Source organism: Sinocyclocheilus anshuiensis, unplaced genomic scaffold (assembly GCF_001515605.1).
Source record: "Sinocyclocheilus anshuiensis isolate Anshui unplaced genomic scaffold, SAMN03320099.WGS_v1.1 scaffold70, whole genome shotgun sequence".
In the NCBI taxonomy this organism is placed as follows: domain Eukaryota; kingdom Metazoa; phylum Chordata; class Actinopteri; order Cypriniformes; family Cyprinidae; genus Sinocyclocheilus; species Sinocyclocheilus anshuiensis.
The window spans coordinates 116,424-138,291 of record NW_015542377.1 but is presented as its reverse complement, the minus strand read 5'-3'; the positions used below and the strand labels follow the sequence as shown (position 1 = coordinate 138,291).

General features: G+C 37.4%; 2 protein-coding genes across 6 annotated transcripts in view; one reads left to right on the top strand and one right to left on the bottom strand.

Annotated features, from left to right (window-relative positions):
• Positions 1–173: 173 nt before the first annotated feature.
• Positions 174–18,148, bottom strand: LOC107692344 (60S ribosomal protein L5-like). The gene is made up of 8 exons (XM_016491327.1): positions 18,050–18,148; positions 17,544–17,613; positions 17,347–17,462; positions 9,334–9,468; positions 4,588–4,790; positions 4,122–4,299; positions 2,714–2,802; positions 174–336 (listed from the first exon to the last, which is right to left on the bottom strand). The coding sequence occupies exons 1-8, from the start codon at positions 18,050–18,052 to the stop codon at positions 240–242; spliced, it is 891 nt and encodes a 296-aa protein (XP_016346813.1). The 5' UTR covers positions 18,053–18,148; the 3' UTR covers positions 174–239.
• Positions 18,149–19,505: 1,357 nt separating this feature from the next.
• The window catches only part of LOC107692341 (ecotropic viral integration site 5 protein homolog), a 60,679-nt gene continuing 58,316 nt past the window's right edge, over positions 19,506–21,868 (top strand). For 4 of the 5 annotated variants that reach the window (XM_016491323.1, XM_016491322.1, XM_016491320.1 and 1 more), the window contains exon 1: positions 19,506–19,591. In XM_016491323.1, coding sequence (XP_016346809.1) covers positions 19,589–19,591 — 3 coding nt within the window. In that variant the 5' untranslated portion in view covers positions 19,506–19,588. Of the gene's footprint in view, positions 19,592–20,074; positions 20,327–21,868 lie in introns of those variants that run through there. The other variant, XM_016491321.1, reaches the window with a different exon arrangement.

Sequence of the window (21,868 nt, the reverse complement as noted above, 5' to 3'; positions counted from 1 at the left end):
TGTTGCTTGAAGTATAATGGACAGAAAAAAAGGATTTTGAAACGATTCTAATGTTTCCATAAAATCACACAGGTGCTACCGCTATGACAAGGAAATATGCATTAATTATCCTAAACGTTTGCAAATCACGCACAGCCTCCTCAATATGACAAGCAATCAGACAGACACAAGAGTCTTTTTTGATATATTTATTAGAACAAAGGATTTCTGCACAAATATGAGAAAATCAAGATCAAGCTCTAGTCCTCCTCTGCAGCTTGAGCCCGAAGGAAGCTGGCCTTCTTCTGGGCAACACGATCTTTTCTCTGAGCCAGAGTGAGCTTGGCGCGGTTCCATCTAGAAAAAGATCCACTCAATTTCAGCAAACAAGTAGCAAGCAATCCTGGGAGAACCAGGACTTTAAACTATAGCACTACATTTCAATGAAACAATCATTTAGTAGGTGAGACTAGGCCTGGGCGATAAAACGGTATCGATATTTATCGACGGTACACCTTCAATAACGATAGAAAAAATGTTCGATATAGCGCACGATATAGGCACGTGCTATGAGTGACGCAGACAGCACACACAAACACGAACACATGCTGAATTGAGTGCTGTGCCTGCCTGTGATGAGGAGATTGTGAATAAAGAATGAATATTAGTCGAATTTAAAATAAACATTTGCATTTGAATGTTAGGTGTGCATCAGGGAGCGTCATCAGTGGCTCGTGAGATGCGGTGATAATGATGTGAGTGACGTTGTTTAATTTTAATGTTTTGTTAGTCTTGCCCACGAGACGCGCCGCTGCTGTTTTATTCATTCAAAATATTAGAGAAATATAGAAGCTTAATGCGGAGAAGATCTTGAATGGGTTAAAACCGAAACCAAGCCATTCACACAGAACGCATATTCAGCGCATTTTTTAGACGGACCAATATGACTGCTGCACTCGTATCTCACAGAAGAGATGTATAGAAAGCCATGCAAAGTTAAAACAGTTTAAACTTTTAGAAAACACGTCACAAATTTGTGGAGGTTTATTCCTTTTCACTGCGTCTCATGTGTTTTTAAAGGCAATCTGTGTGAATGGCGCTTCGGCTCTTTCGATTAAGCAATACAAATACATGATGCTGTTTTGTTCATAATTGTTTATGCAATTTACGAAATTATATTTGATTTTTATGAGTTAATTTAGACGTAATGCACGTTTTTTTATAGACAGTTATTGCCTTGTTGACAATTTAAATGTGCTATTATTTTGCTCATTGCACCCTCCTGTGGCCTCGTGAGACAAGACAAAAGTTTCCTTAAAGGGGTCCTATTAGCTCGCAGACGGCTATGGTAAGGGGCATGACATTTCCCGATCAGGCACCGAGTGGAGCCAATCACAGCACACACTGGCCCAGCTAACCAATCACAACATATTTCGTATTTCGAAGGCCCGCCTTCTGAAATACGAAATATGTTGTGATTGGTTAGCTGGGCCAGTGTGTGCTGTGATTGGCTCCACTCGGTGCCTGATCGGGAAATGTCATGCCCCTTACCATAGCCGTCTGCGAGCTTCAGAGTAAATATTGTATCAAAATCAAATCAATTTGAGCGATATGCTCAAACAGCAACATTACAGACTAACTAAAGTTGAAAAAGTGAAAAAGCATAATAGGACCCCTTTAAAACCTATTTAATCTGCATATAAAACTTCAGAAATGATATATTTGTTTAATTTTTATTTTGTGTTTGACTGTTAAAACAAAAAAATTAGTTGTTTGTCTCAATAAATTGGGTTAATTTAAAAATACAGTGGTTAAATTAAAAAAAAAATTTCTATTGCTCTTTTTTTACAAAAGGTTAATAAAGAATGTCAATAATTATGGATACCGAACGATATGAAACATTATATCGTTGATACATTTTTTAGGCTATATCGCCCAGCCCTAGGTGAGACTACCCATGTTTTCCCTGACCAAACAAGCATTAGTCAAGTTCATTGATTTATTAATGTTTTCTGCAGTCTAGCTGACATAAATGTATGCCTGTTCTGAAAAAAAAAAAAAAAAAACTCCACAGTAGACCATTTAAAACAATAAAACAAAAAAATTAGTTGTTTGTCTCAATAAATTGGGTTAATTTAAAAATACAGTGGTTAAATTCAAAAAAAAATTTCTATTGCTCTTTTTTTACAAAAGGTTAATAAAGAATGTCAATAATTATGGATACCGAACGATATGAAACATTATATCGTTGATACATTTTTTAGGCTATATCGCCCAGCCCTAGGTGAGACTACCCATGTTTTCCCTGACCAAACAAGCATTAGTCAAGTTCATTGATTTATTAATGTTTTCTGCAGTCTAGCTGACATAAATGTATGCCTGTTCTGAAAAAAAAAAAAAAAAAAAAACTCCACAGTAGACCATTTAAAACAATAAAACCTCCTATGAGTTCTTCTGACACTAAATGCCCAACAATTAACCAAAGCTGCTCTCAGATCCGTCTTGAAACATGCCTGCATCAACTGTGCAAATGAAGGACCAACTACAATTTGCTCAGTCTGAAAGGGTATCATCATCAAGCAGCAGAACAGTTATTGTGGACATCAAATGTCATTTCTAAATGGTTGAAATGTCAAAACTTAAACGAGCAAAAACAAGCCTCTGAGTCTGTAATATGGTCATGAACATCACCAGAGAGCACAAGGCATGAAGCAACCAAAGGAAAGATTTATACCTCTTCTTCTTGACTTCCCGCTTGGGCTTCTTTTCATGCACTGGGTTCTCCCGGATGGCTGCGTGTGCCTTTTTGTACATTTCCTCCATCTGAGGAAGAAATATATAAGAATATAGTAACCCTGTCATGATTAATAACACTACTAGTTGTAACGGCTATGTAGCAGCCAACTATATTGCAATACAGCTAATGTTATTGAAATATTTAACTTTAAATTAATTGTGAAAAGGAAACCCATGGATATTTGCAAGTCTTAAGAGATACTCCACCCATAAAAAAAAAAAAAGTGGCCTGTGAGAAAAACACTATTTCAAACTATAAGCCATTGCTTTTGGTCAGCTGTTATACAAGAGTTCATGCCTGACGCAAACATCAGCACACTGCGACGCATGGTGCAAGCAGGTTGTAAAACCTGCGTGAGAAGTGACATCCTCTGTGGTGCCACATCAAAGCAAATACGGTTTATAAAATTTAAAATATTAGTATTATTCTTACACCTATCACTGCTTAAAGTGCCCCTATTATGGGTAATGAAAGGTTCATATTTTGGTTTTGGGAGTCCCCAACAGGTTGACATGCATGCAAGGTCAAAAAACACTTTCATTGTCTTATATGCATTTATTTTGACCTTACTTGCTCAACGACTCCCAAACGATTCACTCAACGATTCATTTTTCTAAACCCCTCCTTTGCGTGATGCTAATCTGCGTTGATTGGTCCAATTGGTCTCATTTTCATTTCATCATGCCTGTAATGCCTGATAAAGCAGGCAGTGCTGCTTTGTGTACAGCGTTACCGGGGAAACCGCTATTTTACCGCTCCAACAGCGGCACCTAGTGGCAAAGAATGAATTTGCATTTTCATTCAGACCAAGGCGAAAAGACCAACAAGTGGGCGGGCAATATGCTAATGTTTCACGTTGACGTCAACATGAAATGGCTTGGGAATCGTTTTAAAAACGACTAATTTCAGTGATTCAGAGTCGACTCTTTCTTTTGAGAGACAATAACTTTATACAAGGTGCACTTTTAGATTTAAAACTTTACAGGATGTTCTCATTCACTTGAAAGGTAATTTTAAAAAATCCATAATAGGGGCACTTTAAGACACTGAAATTTATCCACTGGGGTCATATGGATTACCATCATGTTCATTTTGCATGGTTTTTAAAGTGACCACAGTGAGGGTCCCATCTACTTGCATTACATGGACTCAAAGAGATGGTTTCCTTCTCTAAAAATCTTTGTGTTCCACAAAAGAAAGTCATATACATCTAGTATGGCATGAGAGTAAGTAAATGGGAGAATTTTCTTTGTTGGGTAGAGTATCTCCAAGTCTGAGATTCAACAGATTTTCCCACAATTCAAGCATCAAACATCTATTACAACTGGATACGCCCAGCACATACCGAATCAGGGGTAACGCCGTTCTTGATGAAGCGAGAGAACTGTTTCTTGTATGCATCCTCATCCTCCTCCATCAAGTATCTCATGTATTCCGAGACATTCAGGCCAAGAATGTGCTTGCGGTGGACCTCTGCATTGAACTCCTTGCTCTCAGTGTCATAGCCAGGGAAACGCTTGGTGCTAAGACAAAGATTAAAAGCTCATATGCAGGGCAAACTAGATTCCAATTACACACCGTATTAATGAACAGAGCTCATGAACATTTTGATGCCTCCAATGTAAACAAGTCCAGAAATCAGTCCTGTCTTGACATCAGTTGAGCAACTGAAGCAACAATTACAAGCTGCTCAGTTTCAAACGGTGTTATCACCAAGCAGACAGTATATGAAACAGGAAAAACTAGAACAAACTGCTCAGACCCAATGTTTTGGGCACATTTGGAAATAAACAGTAAGAGGGAAGATCTACCTGTGAGGAATGGAGAGACCTCCATCCACTGCTCCCTTCAGGGCTCCGAACACCTTATTGCCAGTGGTGGTTCTGGCCAGGCCTGCATCCAGATAGCAGGTGAAAGCTCCTGGCTGCCCATCACTGCTCTCCACATTAAACTCATCCCCAGTGATCTCCACCTGGCCCTCATACACCTTGTCAAGGCCAAATTTGTTCAGCAGCTGGAAGAGAGCACACAGTGGACCAGTTATAACCAGCCCTTTGACTTTGTATCAGTTATGCTGGATTAATTCGTTCAAGCGTTTCAGAATTGTTAAGGGACCCATTTACTCCTGGTATTAACAGTTACGGATGATTGGATTGTAAGAGGGCTCAGTGGAAGTATAAATGGGCTGCAAAACATTGTGCTCAAGCCACATTTGGATGTAGTTAAAAACACGTGATCACATTCTATTTGTATATCAAAGCTAATGTGTCCCGAATAGTTCTGCACAATGGCAAAGGAATATCTAAAACAATCATGGTGCCAGTGCAAATATTTTAAACTTTGCCTGCTGTAAATGACTCTAAAAGAAAATTCAATAAAAAATTTGAAATAGCCAACACGTACACTTACAAAAGACCTCGTATAACGTCTTCAGCATGCATGACAACATGCAGTGAAACAGATCACATGATCCACACACATCTAAAGTTCAAGTACTGCACTTAAGTGCATCCTAGTTGTAAAAGACTAAATACACCCATCGTAGCACATTTACAAACACAGATTCTCGCATCAAGTAACATGCCTTATGGGGAAATGTTATTTCTTACTCTTACACTAAAGGAAGACAAAAATGTATAATTAAATACCAATTATATACATTTGCTGCATCTCAATATGCATACTTCTCTATGCCGGTCAACCATCGTATCAAAATTAATGTCCTCATATACACACACACTCCACCGTTTAGTTTACGCTACCTAACAATTCTTCCTACTGTATTAGTGAGACAAGTAGTGTGTTAATCTGCCAGTTGTGGGTCTTTCATGCAATGAACTCACCTACATTTTTGCGTAACAATACATTTAAAAGTTAAGGGCCAAACTAGGATGCACCGATCCGATACTCTGTATCGCCTCCGATACTGCCATTTTCTGCCGGATCGGGTATCGGTCAGACGAGACCGATCCAAATCTAATATAGTGCAAATACTATTCTGTGTTATTGTTAAGCCCCACGAAAGCACAAAAACATTATAAAGCACCATAAAGTTTTCGTGCACTATATTTCAAGTGTTCTGAAGCCGTTCCATAGTTTAATGTGAAGTATAGATGAATATTTAAGTGAAGTTGACGTAAACTCTTCTCCCCGCTACAGCTGTCTGTCATCCTCCATTCAGCGTTCAAACTGCATGTCACGTTCGGTTACTAGTCAAAACGATGAAACTCTTCAAGAGAGCACAATAACCGAGATTTAAAACTGTTAAAAGAAAAGGCTCAATAAAATATCGCACAGATATAAATACACTATGCAGCAATATCTCTTCCCTTTTTTTATGAGGAGCTACGCGCTCCGTGACTCCGTGTTGCTTCAAGCGCATCATTCTGCATACTGGATGCACATAAGTACTTTGTGCCACTCTGTATTGGAGCCATACCCTTTCGTATTATACTTTTGCGCAACGAAAGATTATTAATAGTCTTTTTTGTTCTGTTCTATCATATATTGCTGCCTTCGTTACTGTGCTATGCATTTAAAAGAAATGTCTTTTAATTTTATAGTATGTATTTTATATATTTAGTAGGGCTGTGTATCACCAGCAAAGTCACGATACGATACGTATCACGATACAGATGCCACGATACGATACACATCACGATACAGGACTGCACTGAATTTCACCTCAGCAGAATTGAGAAAAACAGCTGGTTATTAAACACTGCTTACTATAGTGCCATTTCTAACTATTGGCAGAGCAGGCAGTTGACCTCTGCATTATGAAGGGCCTCCATAACTGTACCACAGTACAATATAGGTAATTGCATATGTTTCGTCGTATCGATATTTTGAACACAGCACTAATATTTAGGCTACTTGTTTTTCATGAATGTATTTTACAACAATACAAAGAGCAATGTGTAACATTTTACCAGATCTAGTCCTACACTTAACTTTTATTTGTTCCCCACTAAATAATGTTGTTTCACTAAATGTTTAGTTTAGTTTAATGTTTTTATAAAATTGTGCACTCATTATTTTTCTAGAATAAATTTTGCTGCTGAATTATCCACTTACCTTGTTTATAATAGTATTTTTTGTCATAGATTATGATTACATATTTTTTCATTTGTTATTTTTCATTAAAATGAAGTTGTCTATACTTAACAGATTGTGTTTAACATACACAAGAGTGATGATCAGGTCAACACACAGAAGTATAGAAATTCTACATTGATTTAAAAAAAAAAAAAAAAACTGCGCTGGTATCAGATCGGAATTGGCTGATACTCAGAATTTTTGGTATCGGATCAGTTCTGAAAAAATGGTATCGTTGCATCCCTAGGCCAAACATACCTTTATATACAGTATGTTTACAATGTTGCAGATCAGTTTTTTTTTTTCCATTACGCAAGATGTTTTTGATCACTCAAAACCCTTTATCTAAACCTTTCTACCTAACCGTTGGTCTCACACAACCATGTTTGTAATTTAACATTTTATTCATATTCGGAGTAAAATTGTTCTGAACTGAATCCTCCTCTAAAACACAATGGGTTGTGGGCAATCTTAACCTTTAGAGCAAGGGTTCTCAACTCTGGCCCACGAGGTCCACTTTCCTGCAGAGTTTAGCTCCAACCTGCTTTAGTGTGCATGGATCTGCACTTCAAATATCCACTGGAAATACTTGACCATTCAGGTATCTTTGGATATGTATTTCAACATACTACAATTTGGGACACACTAATTCTAATTTCAAATACTATTTAGTAGAGGTTGGCCGATAGTGGATTTTACCGATACTCTAGAACACGTGATGATTATCTAATCAAAATAACAAAATATGGCAGTCACACACTGGGCAAAAAGCACAGCGCTGCGTCTAGGAGAACTCGCAAGTATCAGGCATCACACACACCGGACGCGTCGCGTTCAGTTCAAGCTGCGGTCTAAAACAGTTTATTTAATCATCAACCAGGCAAAAGTTCACCCAAGAAAAAAAAAACCGGCATTGATGAGTTTGAAGTTCAGTGTATAAAAAAAAAAAAAAAAACAGTGCAAATGGAAGAGAAAGCACAATCTATATTATAGCTCTCTATATGAAGCATACAGACTTTATTAGAGCCACAGAAAGACAAACGTTTCACTAAGAAATGCTCAATACACAATTTTACAGCCTAGGGTGAAGTCATTATGTACATTAACAACAATTTAGGACAAATACAATGTAATTTAATGTAAAACCGTGTGAATGACGCTCTGTGGCTGAATGAACATATCAGTTTGCTGTCTCACATCACAGCTTTAAATCTACAACTTCGCTGGATAACAAATGCATTAGTGTGACCAGCTGGATATAAACTAATGCAAATGTATGGTAACAATCGTGACATTAAACATTTGGGTCAGACTTGCATGTAGACTTGTGCCGGTATTCGGTAATGCGATATACGATAATACCGCATACCGTGATAAAAGCATCAGCAATTAATCGCAACATGAAAATTTGATACCGGCATATCCCTACTTGCATGTGTTTGTCACGTTTTAACCATTTGAGGTGCTGCTAATGTTTGCGTCCTCTCAGCCTCGATAGCAAACATACTGCTGTTCTTTCTCCACTAATGCAGCATCTAGTCAACAAATTAATTACCTAGTAATTCCATGAAAACACGCACTACAGTATGATGTGTACACACAGTTTCATTGTCTGTTTTAAATCCACACGTCTGGAGTGTCCCGCTCTGTGCAGCATGCAGTGTCACGTCAAAACAAACAGCAAGTGGCGACAGTGATTTGCCTCTAGAGGCCGCTCTCGGACTGGATGATGACAGTGGAGCTTCTCAGCCACTCCAGCAACGGACGCAACCTGGAGAAACTATCAGCATGGATTTTTGCCGATAGTTCCAGCAATCAACCAACGGTGCCGATTAATCGGCAAAACGATACAACGGTCGACCTCTACTATTTAGGATGAATAGAATGCGAATTGGGATGCACCAATTGTGATTCTGGTATTAAATTCAACATTTTATTGCTACACAAAAAAAGTTAGCAGCTCATATTTAGTGTGCAAAAACAATGCGGAAAGCAATACATTTAATTTCCAAATTGTTTCATGTCATGCCTTTTCATGCCTAAAATCAGGTTAAAATATAGTAGTAGATTAAAATAAAGTCATTGCTAATTTGCTGATTTTAACCTTTCCATAGAGTGACAATCCTCTTTAAAGTATGAATATTTAATTCCAATAAAAAGTTTGAGATTTTGAGCTCTGGTATGACACACATTACTTTGTGCAGAAGATGCACACAAGACTTTTGCGGTTTCAGTAATGATTAATGCAATGCAATCTATCTTACGAATTCAATCTCCTGCGTGTGAAATGTTTCTGTAAAGTCATATTTCTTAAATTCTATTAACATGACAAATTACTAGAGAATAGAGGTTAATTTCTTTAATGCAACCACTCTGCAATTCTTGTAGTACTAGAACTGCAAGGTATAGTTTCATAAACTCGTTTCAGGGGGGAAATAAGTGGCAGGAGTGAGACTCACCCTACGGGCCAGCAGCAGCCCAGTGCAGTAGGCCGCAGCATAATTTGTCAAACCCACACTGATGCCGTACTTGGGCAGCTCATGGGAGTAGGCTGCACACACAATCACGTCACCCTCGATCTTGGCGTAGGCAATCTGAAAATCAAAAACACCTTAAATCAGCTTTGACTGTCAACAAATCAATTTTCAGGGATTTTCAACTCACAAAGACAAGCTTGAATCATGTGTTATGAGACACAATAATGAGAACATGCATTTCATATTTTTGCAATACAATTTCCAAAAACTACATTTAATGCATTAGGGGTGTGCGATATATATCGTCTACGATAATATCGTAATTCTTGTTTAAACGATATGCGATTTGACATTATCGAATATATCGCAAAAGCCAAATAAAAGCACACCAATAAAGTGCGCGCATAAACTATGATATGTAGGTTAGACTACTGCGTGGTGCACATTTAGAGTTCACACTTCCACTGCGTGATTTAGTCTATTAAAATACATTTAGATTCCCCCCAAAATTCAACATAAGGGGGCAAATATGCCCCCGTATGACTTTTAAATGTCTTATATATTTATATCTGAGAGTATAGTTTTTTCTCCAAATATCAGACGATTGCAAATGTGATACTGATTTTATAAAACAGTCCAATAAACAAGGTAATATTAACTGACGTACGTTATAGACTCAAGTTCCTGTTTTTGCTCCATTTCATCATCGAAAATAGTTTTAAACAAAGCCACAGCAGTGGCACACAGTGATTTGCCGCAACCTACTGGCAGGGGCGGTTGTGGGGGGGGTGTGCATTGCGCAGTTGGTCCTGTGGGTGGCAGTAACGGAAAAAAGTAAAACATCACCAGCTGCTAAATTAAAATCTGCGTTCGCTGACTGGCGCAGAGCCAGAGACGTTTTTTACAGCACTGCGCATTATAACCAATCACACACGATTCTGTTGAGCTTATGAATGCAATGACCAATCAGAGGCATTCAGATGAGTCATCGCTGGTCGCAATCTTTTTATTTTTTGGGATTAATCAATGCATGCTGATGAACTTATCATCGGGGCATTTTAACGAGTACGAGTACAGGAGCTCAGTATCGGGCCCGATACCAATACCAGTATCGGTGCATCCCTAGTTTATAGTTATATGAAAACGAAAGTGGTTAACATTTTGGTTAACAACTAACCCGTTCTTTTTCATCAGTATTATTTGTGATTTAAATTTTGTGAATGGGAGTTCCTCTTTTGCTATGTTATAAACCAGGCTTCGGGTGCTTATAACTTACATCGGGATCGAATTCGCGATCTTGGTGTCATGTTTTACAAGAAAAGATAATTGTCTGATTTGCTTACATACATCTACACACCTTTCACTTTAAGACTAAAACAAAAGATGGATTCATTGTTATTCTTAATTAAAAAGCATAACAATAAACCAGTAAGATACAATGACAAACTAGCGTACAAAACGTTTATTAACAAAAACGAAGACGACGAGGCATGGCATACACCACATGCTGTATTATATACAGACTAATAAATTACAGAACGTTTATCAAACACTGAGGAATCAAATAAATAAAAAAAAGAGAACCTCCATAGCATAATGTGAGGTAAACAGCAAAGATAACAAGCTTTTCGAAATGAAAAAAAGAAAAGTAAAACTAGACTTGCTGTCGGTGACAGTGCTTGCATGTTTTTTTCCCCCCACAAGAATACCAACATGTTCACCTTTGATTTAAGAAGCGGTCTTTTACTTTACTTTAGCATGAAACCCATCTAGGGCTGGACAAGAATTCAATATCAATATGTATCGCGATATAATTTTTTTCATAACGGTGATATGATTTTTAAACCCATTTCCGATATTTCGATATACATTACCAGTGTTTCCCATACATTGATTTATTTGTGGCGTTTGACTTCGTTGAATAAACATGAGCACTGCACGTTTCAAAATCAAAACGGGGGTTTATATGAATGTATCTCTGAAGGGAAAGGACTGTCTTCAGAAAAGTTTAGATGGCATTTTCATTTTATCTGATAAAGAAGCGTTCATGAGCGGAGCTGATTTGATTACAGCCATTCCCGGGGAAACCGCTAGTTCTACCGCTCTTAAAGTGCCTCCTGATGGCAGAGAATGAGTTTGCATTTCTGAGCCTGTCTCCAGCAACATGTTTGTTGTTGCTCAATTTTTTTTGTTTTCTGCAGCAACTCAGAGCACTTTTCATACTCTTTATCCTGGCTGAAGCACATTTGTTTCAATCTATAAGAATAATCAGCCTACACTACCAGTCAAAGGTTTTTGAACAGTAAGATTTTTAATGTTTTTTGTTTTTTAAAGAATTCTCTTCTGCTCACCAAGCCTGCATTTATTTGATCCAAAGTACAGCAAAAACAGTACAATTTTTTAAATATTTGTACTTTTTAAAATAACTGCTTTCTATTTGAATATATTTAAAAATGTAATTTATTGCTGTGATCAAAGCTGAATTTTCAGCATCATTACTCCAGTCTTTTGATAAGGTGAAATTTAATTATTCAGACTTGCATAGTGGCATACATTTAGATCATGATAACCACAGTTAAAACCACACATATAGCACCTCAATACCATGGTAAAAATGTAACTATGGTTTATAGGTATTTGTATGAAAAACAGTCGTCTAAATACATTTAGTATAAATGCACAAATGCTATAGCTTAAATCACAAAAACATTAATTATATTCCATTACTCCTTTAATGCATGTCATTGTCTACATTAATATAATAAAATTCTATATGAATATCACACAATTCTGCCACAATACCATGGTGCAGTTAGTGTTACTACAGTAAATCCATGGTAAATGGCGATTTGTAGATCGAAAAGCCTTCTGACTGTATTGTTGCGCACAGTGTTTCTCCTGTTTGTCAGCGCTGTTTCATCGGGCTTTAAACTAGTTTAAAATCACAGAGTCATTTGTGTTCGACGCTGAATTCAAGCGCTTCACACTGGATCTCACAGTGCGGTTTAGTGGTTGCGTGACCGAGACTTATCAGTGAGTAAACGCATCTGCTCTATTAAGCTCGCGCTGAGCTGCTGTTTGAACTTTGAGCCAGGCAGATAAATGGTCTACGTGGCATGGTTCAAATAAGTAGCGCTTATATGTTCCACTTTTGGTGCATAAACATATCAAATATTTATCGAGGAAAATTATATCACGATAATTAGCGTCATATTGCCCAGCTAAACAAACAAACACATATACATATATATACATACACTGAACAAAATTATAAACGGAACACTTTTGTTTTTGACCCCATTTTTCATGAGCTGAACTCAAATAGAAAAAGTCTTAGATCTTTGAGTACAGCTCATGAAAAATGGGGTCAAAAACAAAAGTGTTGCGTTTATAATTTTGTTCAGTGTATATATATTAGGGATAGGTCACAATTTTAGAATATTCGATTAGTTGATTTAATTATAGAATATCGAATAGGTTGTGCCATTATTGTCTTTAAAATTTCCCCATGTTTTCCGTGCTGATGCGTTCATGTAAGCAGAGGATGGCGCTTCCAATAACGCACCTAAAAGCTGTCAAAGACAAGAGAAGAACACATTGTCTCAGCAGTGGAAGTCGTCATAGTTGGGTTAACTTGAATAGCAGTGAATGGGAGAGAACCACAAATATGAAAAACTTTCGAGGATTTACGATGCTGATGACCGTTAAACGCGTCATCAGTCTTGTGAAAAGGGTCCATAACGCACCTAAAAGCTGTCAAAGACAACAGAAGAACACACTCACGCGCACACTGTAGACTTGTGTGGCATAAAAAAAAAGACTTGCGTAGCATATAATGGTTACAGTAACTTGGGACGATGTCAAATAAGAGCTCTGTGCGGACCACAAACACTCCTGACTAGGATAGACAGGGTTCCCACCCTTTCATGAACACCAGATACAAGGACTTTTTAAAGCACCATTTATTTTATATCAAGCACCTATCAAATTCACACCCCAGCATATGTAGCGTCATGAAAGACCTCTTACAGTACGTTTTTCAGTAACATTTCACTTACACTTAACATTTAAATTAAAAATTTCAGAGTAATGAGGTTTTGAATGTGTAGGTTTCATAAATTTAGACCATTTTGAGCAGTCGTGTTCAAAGGAATTTAATTAAATCCATTGAAGTCAATGGAGTTCACACTGGTAATATTCAAATACAATTTCTCAAATATTGAAAAAAATATGTGACCCTGTCTGTGAAATCCAGGCTGAAGTCTCAAAATCTAATTATGAGAAGCATCAAAGTTTGATCTCAACCATTAATTTCAATCTTTGACATGGCCTTACTCAGTCAATATTGAAGATATAAAGGTTATATTTTCACAGAATGTTCTATGTCTTTATGAAGGATGATTTTATGTAGAAAACAGTAAAAAAATAAAATAAAAAAAAAGACTTTGGGTTTTGACAGGCAGGGTCACATATATATTCTTGCATCAAACTGGTTTTTGCTGTAATTCTTGTAAAAGATTTTAATTGGAAAGAATTCCTCAATTTTAAAATTAATAAAAAGTGGTTAAACAGGGTTCTACGCTTACTTTTCTTAAAAAAAAAAAATATGTAGGAGCACAGTCAAAAATTTCAGGAGCACCTTCTAATCAATAATCAAAAGTTCTGATCAAATATTAGCCTTCCCATTACGAGATGATATTTGACTCCTTAAAGTGATTTACAGGGAATTTAGTTTTTACACCTTTGTAATGGCATTTTTCTAACTTTATTAAAAGTATGTCAAATTCAAAAAATGATATTTATAAGCTTTTTAAAATTTCTAATTAAAACAACAGAATAAAATCAAGTAGAATAAGAATAAGTTACCAATCAAATGAAATCAGTATTTTAAAAAATTATTTGTACTACAGAGGTGGCACAGAAGAACACAAAAGTGGCTTGTAGGTGTATTTTCAGACGTTTAATGAGGCTCAGAGGTGGCATGAGTGCAATTAAATTCGTAAATTCATGTTGAGGTTAACGTTTTAAATATAAAATTTTGAATATAGATATATTAAACAAATTAAATAACAGAAAAGATCCTTTAAAAATGAAAGTAAAACTGCCAGTAGGTGGCGGCAAATCATTGAGTTTATCACTGAATCATTCATTCAATTGATTCGTTCGAAAGACTAATTCATTCAGGAATGAAGCAAGTGACTGGCTTTATGAATAGGTAATTGATTCAGATTAGTTTAAAAATGCATGTTCATTCATAAATGAAACACCGCTGTGTTTGCTTGGAGATGCGCAGCGGCTCAGCTGTGACTTTGTTTGAAACTATTTTCGTTGATGAAATAGAGCAAAATCCGGCTATAGTGTTGTAGTCAGACAATGCAAGTCACTTATTAATTTCTTTTTTAATGAACTGTTGTATTAAATCAGTATCATAATATATATATAATAATATTTCAAACTCCCTTAATAATCATTAAAAGCTGTCACTCACACATCGCGATCTCACAAAGTTACATTATAATCGACGAAGTTCCCTACAATGCACAATGAATCTCTTATTTACACCGTCAACACGTTGTTTGCTATAATGAGAGGATTTGTGAGATTGCAGAACTCAGCACACATTGTAAAGAAGTTAGAAACCGTTGAAGCTCCCCTTAGCGCAAACACAAACATGCTGATCGGGTCAGTCGCACTGGTGCTCCTAAATATCTTTTTTCATAGTCGCACGCAGTAGTTTTCAGTCTCAAATGCACTGCTTCTCCATAGGTTCATGCAGGGCTGTGCATCAGCTCGCGCTAAGGTTTTTTCTCGCGCTACCCCATCTCCACCCCCAATCATTTGCGTCGTTTCGTTTGGTCTTTCACAGCGTATATAGGACAATTTTTGAAATAGCACCATTCTACTAAACAAAATTTATTTCAAATTTAATTCAAGCACTTTCAAGGACTTATATTTGTTTTCAAGTACTTTCCAGGCCTTGAATCCATGTGTCTGATATTCAAGTACTTTCAAGAAGCGTAGGAACCCTGGTTAGAGGTGTGGCTGAATCCGTATCCAGAAAGGCACGGAAAACAATTAACACGTTCTACGAAACGATTAAAGGGACATGGTTAGCCGCTTGCTAGCGGTAGCCTGTTAACCTGTCACTTACCACATAAACAGAGTAAGGAGAGATGACTGACAGGATGATGGCGAATGATTTGCAGATCCTGAGCACCACTGACAAACATCTAATCTTGTAAAATGTGTGGTAAGTACTGCCGAGTGCTGCTCCGTATGTGTGATCGCGAATCTCGAAAATGAAAGTAAAAAAACAAGCGTGCATTCATAATAATTTCAATGCCCCACATATTAATAACGGCTCCCTGATGCCCGCAGTTTATATACAGTATAATTACCCAACGATATAATTGCGACAGAATATATTGAAGCATATTTTGCCTCCCATCTCGTATCTATTTTTTTAAATGGAAAAGTCCTAGCCTTATGAGCAGTTCATTTATGCTAATCGACAGACTGTTATGTTAATAAGTGCTGACATTCGGTTATGTTTATTATATTAATATGTTTCAGCACGTTACAATCATTATATGGCTTGAGTTAAGTTAGCCTATCTTCTGAATTAAACAGTTTATCATACAGATTGAAAGCCTGAATCCCGTCTCTCTACATTTATGGGTATTTGTGCGTGCATGCGGGGAGGGGTGCGATTTTCTAATATTATTTTTGCTTGGAATGCCCATCCCTAATAAATAAATAAATAAAATATACACACACAATCACTTTTTGTGCTCAGCAATAAAGGGTGGTTGATCAGCTTTTTTCGAAGGCTTGATTGTGTTTATGGGGTGCAGTGTAACAGGTTTTTTTTTTTTTTTAATTCATTATTTTCACATATTTTACCTTTATTCTACACCAGTTTGTGTTCTCCTAAAAACGGTCTGTTGAGTTCCTGGTTCTATGTAGCCCCTCCCTCAGAAATACACAAGGGCTCAGATTGGTTAGCTGGCCCAGTGTGTTGTGATTCGCTAACCGCCTAGTGCACATTGTCCGAAAACACCACACCCCCTTGCCATAAGGGGTAGTTGCATGTGCTCCAGTGTATGGTAAACAATGGCGTCAATATTGCCTTATCAATACGTGCCTGAATCAGACCCAGAGAATATTAGTGAAGAGGATCGAGCAGAACCTGTGCAAGCACGGCTCTTACAGGACGATTCAGAATGGTATGTTTTTGTTTGTGGTTGTCTCATACTTTTTAGATGTGCCGTTTTGTAAAGTTGTAAATGCTACTGCTGTTTATGTTTGCTTTTGACATACGGTTTTATCCTGATTAAAGCTTTAGTACAGCACAATACATGATTGTGTTGTAGCATTTTTGTAAAGTAATTGTTTAATTTGTAAAAGAAATGTTTGCTTAACACAATCAAGTGAACCGGCATTGAACTCGCGTAGACTGAGAAAGCTGTCCTCCGTAAAAAGTGCAGCACAGAGAACTATATTAGTATTATAATTTTAACCAACATAAATGAACAAACATACATTTTATCCAACAAAGAGGACCTGCAATCGGGGTGAAAATAACAGCATTTCGACGGCATGGCAACAACACTCTACTACAACAACTCTTCTCTAATGCAGCCCAACATGGCCTCGCCCCCGTTGCTGTGTGTTCCAGGGGTCAGGGTTGATGTAAATGTAAAGTTTTTGGAAGAAGCATGTTGTAGTCCCTACCAGCCTTTTTTGTAGTCCTTAAACTGCGATTTCTTTAAAAGAAAATATCTCCCTTTGCATTGAACTTTGAGCGTCGTAACTTTGCAGATATTGTTTACACTCTTAACAGCAACACTACATACAAACTTAAAAAAAGTGAAATCATAATCAACCACCCCTTTAAATATAAATCCAGAGAACTGTCAAGAAACATTTTAGGGCGTCCTACTGCATGAGCACTCTTTAACTGGCCATAGGGCAAATGAACTGCTTTGCACCCACCTGGCAGATGATGTCCCTGTTGGAGAAGCGGACAATCATCCTATACTTGGGTGTGTTGTACTTGTTCTTGTCTTGAATAACCAGGCGCTTCCGGGCAAAGTAATCAGTTTTTCCCTCTGGGAAGCAAAAAGACAATGAAAATCAGGCATATCTATATGACTTTATATAACTGTTAATGTTTAAAGCTCTGCATTTACCTCTCCTTCTCCTGAACTTCACCTGGTACCTCTTGAAGTAGGCCTTGTTCTTCACTACTTTAACGAATCCCTAAAAGATGACACATTTTAAAAAGTCATTCACTTCAGAGATTCAACCTGCAGGCTTAAATCAAACGGTCGCTGTGTAACCGTAAAGGGTTGAAAGGCCTCCCAATAAAGTGTTGAAGGCGTAGCATGCTAGCATTTATCGTCATGCAAACGCTCGGTCAGGTGTTTAATACTATATTGTGCTTTTCTGAGAACGTGTCAGATTATGAAAACCATCTACAATGGTGCAAATATTCATCACAGTGTGCATCTGTCTCTGAAACTCATGTGGGAAGGGCTTGAAATGAGCCATAAGGCCACGCTTGAACTCTTGTCCATCAGAGAAAATCTTAAGCCATCCTTTTATTATCTGTCATCACTGAATAATGTAAAGGCACCAAACAGATAACTAACCTTTAGGGAACATAATAATAGAAGTATTGCGGCGCTGTACTGACCATTTTGTAGACTTTTCAGTCTCCTAAGCCGGAGCCTGGAGTCAAACTAAGAAGTTTTGACTCCGCTGCACTGGAAAAGAAAAAATGATGTGCGCATGCGTAGTAAATACCGTCGCCAGCGGGGCAAAACAACACTGCGAGGAGGAAAGCACAGCGACACCTGCTCGTTTGGATGTATAAGGGCAAATATGAGCTAAAATATGTTTGTACTGTATGTGTATGAGCAATGCAATATCAAAAAAGACATCTGTCCAGCTTATAGTCTATCGCTTTGTTCCAACAAACACTGGCGTTATGTCATAACATGGCGATGCGGTTTAGCTGTCTACTTTATAGCCTGTTATCTGTCCTGTACTATACTGTATTTTATGCTACTTTTTCAAATGTATGTTATAAAAAAGGGGTCAAAACATAAAACATTTAACTTCAACATAAGCCAGTTCAATGCATTATTTTTTTAGATGTATTGTTGGGAAGGAAGCTGTTTAGATTCAATGTCATTTTGTAATAGGCCTATATTTGTTTGTTATTTGTTTTATTTGTCTTGATGTTTATTTTGTAAAAATTTTATTATTGTTATTTTTCTCTTTTTCTGAGTATTTGCTGAAGGTAATTGAATATTTGTTTGTATTTTATTTAGAATACTATATCTGCATAATTGGAGGTGTGATTTTTTTTTGTTTTTTTTACATTATCTACAGAATTAATGGCTGTTTTAAATAAGGTGTTCTTAAATTTGTTGGTACTTTGCATGTGTTTTAAACCAAAGGAAGCTTGACTGACTGAAACATTGATAAATAAAAAAATTTTTGTGATGATGCCATTTTGAGTAGTGTGCAGTATTTCTGTATTTTTAGGTAATATTTACTGTGTGAACATTATCCACTGGGACAGCAATCAAGCTGTAATTTTGTTAAATTATGGAAAAGTCTGAAATATATATAATTTAATTTAATTATTTACTTATTTAAAACTATTTAGAACTATTAAAGATATTATTTAAATATAATTTCCCCAACTATTATTTCCACCACAGGATGTTATTAAACACATAAACAATTTGAAATGTGGTGGAAGTGTGTTGGAACTACATAAACAATGGTCATTACCTATGAGATCTGGAGCAATTATGCTTTTGTAATCTCAGCAGAATTCTCCTTAATATTTAATATCTCCTTAATTTTCTTTTTGGAAATTCATAAAAAAATGTATTTGACGGCTTAACTTTTATAGACACACCTTCAAAAGAAAAGACATTAACCTCATTACATGGAGAAAGTAATTCTCTTTTCTGTGTCCTAAAATAGGTTCCACGTAAAGCGATTCTAATAGGCTGGATTGCTGCATCAGTGATGCATTGTTGGAGAGAGAAAGGTGTGTCCTACATCAGAAAGAAATTAGATTAACGTCAGCACAACCAAGCAAAACCAGAAAAGTTAGTTGCTGTGCGACATCTTCTGCCACCGGTGTACCCAAACTGTCTGTGTATTCACTAACTTCCAAGAGAAATTGACATTTTGCAGATGACCTAGCCATCTAATGGTGAGTTTATTCAATTATCAGGCCTATTCTTTTCACAAGGGCCCTTTTTTTAAGAGAATATGATAGCAAGGACAATCTCAATGTATCATGTAAATAAAAACAGTGAAAGAATATGATTATAGTGATGAAATACACTGGGGATTATTCAGAAAACATTACAGCTGTGAAATATTGATTTGAAACTATGGCTTTAAATACAAAGAAATTAGGTAGAACTGCTTTGAAATCACTTTCTGTTTATATATTACAGCTGTACATTTAGTCACTGAAGATGCACAGTGAAAAAAAACCCGTAGAGGTCGACCCTGACATTGTTTTATTAGTTTTATACGTTTTTAAATGTATTGCTTTATATTCATTTTGTCGGCACTCGTTGGCAACGAGCATGTGTGTTTACATGTACTGTTTACAGCAGAGGGTAGTAGAGAGCTGAGAAGCCATGCAGGCGGCGCATTTGTACGCATGCGCAGTTCTGTCCAGCGCAGCCGCAGCGTCTTCAGATGGCATGAGCGACTGCTGGAGGAGCTGCAGCAACTGCCGTGCTGTGTGCGCTCACACAGGGTTACATTTAGCCTCTCTATGGACTGGACTGTTGAAATCTTGCCCAAGTGTGAAAACTGACCGCTGACGTCGGGCCTGAACCCTGAACCCTGAACCCAAGGTTGTGCAACTTTACCTCGCTCCATGGAAAGTTAACATTTAGCTAAAACCCCTGGAATCGAAAAAGACTTCAAGGTAAACAGTTTGACCGTTTTAATTTAGTATGTGTGTGTGTGCTTGTTGCAGCAGGGAGGTGAATGCCGACCAACAACGACCGTTGTTTGTTGTGGTTGTTTATATAGTTGTCCGTTTAGTTATTCAGACTCATTTCATCTAGCTGCTTGTCAGCTAATAAAACACCGTTTAAATACTAAAATATGGTTTAACAGTTGTCAGTTTTGAAACTCTTAAAACAGTCCCAGCATTACAAGTTGAGGTCTACAGACTATCCGTTAGCCATCACTGCTAACTGCATTAGCCAGAGTGTCAGACATCTCAGTAAGACACGGCTAACACTAGTCAGCACGTATGCGTAACATATTACATTTTTATAAAAATTATATTGACATAGTCTGCCATATGTGGTCAATTTAGCATTTTTACATTAAGGTTTACTCCAAATCATGCAAACATATATTGTACGACTGATGTTGTGAGCTACCTGATGGGTTGTTTGCCAACAGATATTTAAACGCCAGTGGATTTGCTGTCTTATTTTTACCCTTATCATTTTTAGTTTTGAATAACCGGTCCATATTTGTGGGCGTATAGGACAGTCTCTGGTCATTAGAGGTTAATGCACGTGCGTGTGATCACAACATTGTCACGGATCACAGTGCCATGTCTAGTCTAGGGTGGGGTGAGACTAGGCATGCATTGATCAGGGGAAACTAGAGGAGTGCCGCGATAAACAACAACAAAGACATTAATTCATTATGTTTTTATACTTTTGCACAAAGCATTCTTCCAGAATCTTGATGATCTGATGCATCATGGGAGTATTTCTATTGCGTGCACCCTGTTTAATATGGTGCGGGGGTCTCCAAACTCAGTCCTGGAGGGCCGGTGTCCTGCAGAGTTTAGCTGCAGCTTGCCTCAACACACCTGCCTGGAAGTTTCTAGTATGCCTAAAGCCCTATTCGCACGGGATTGGTACTATCTGGGGACCTTGTGTGATTTTGAAATGACCCCTCCACATCTGAATTTCGTGTGGTGCATTCGCACGGGATAAGCGAAGCCAGTGATTTTACTCGAATTTACTGACTTACCTCCAGGATACGATGTCCAGGCTTTGAGAGTCCCGTTCTATGGTCCGGTTAGATGGATTTAAAAAAAAAAAAAGAAACTAATATAGTTTCGTGCCCTGTGTCATTTACATTTCACCAGGTTAAAATAATATCTCAAGCTTTATGCTTGATTTATTTGTAACACATTAACCTCAAAACCTTTTCAGCTTTCTCTTTCTGCAAATTGTATGGTGTAGCGATATGAAAGCACCCAAAATACTATCAAACAGTCCAGCGCAGCTCCATTCTTTGCGAAAGATGGGTAAAAAGGCGCACAGGAAGCAAAAACCATGAAAAATTATATACGACTCCACCAAATCCTGGCCAAACACATTGATGCCGATTCGCACGGGACTAATGGCGCTTTTCCACTGCATGGTACGGCACGGTATGGCTCGGTACGGTTCACTTTTGGGGGGTTTTCCACTGGGTACAGTACCTGGTACCTGCT

Excerpts from the sequence above, each read along its gene's own strand:
- LOC107692344 (XM_016491327.1), bottom strand. Across the intron at positions 17,463-17,543 it reads GAAGTTCAGGAGAAGGAGAG|AGGGAAAAACTGATTACTTT; the intron begins GTAAATGCAGAG and ends TTTGCTTCCCAG. Across the intron at positions 4,300-4,587 it reads GGTCTCTCCATTCCTCACAG|CACCAAGCGTTTCCCTGGCT; the intron begins GTAGATCTTCCC and ends TCTTTGTCTTAG.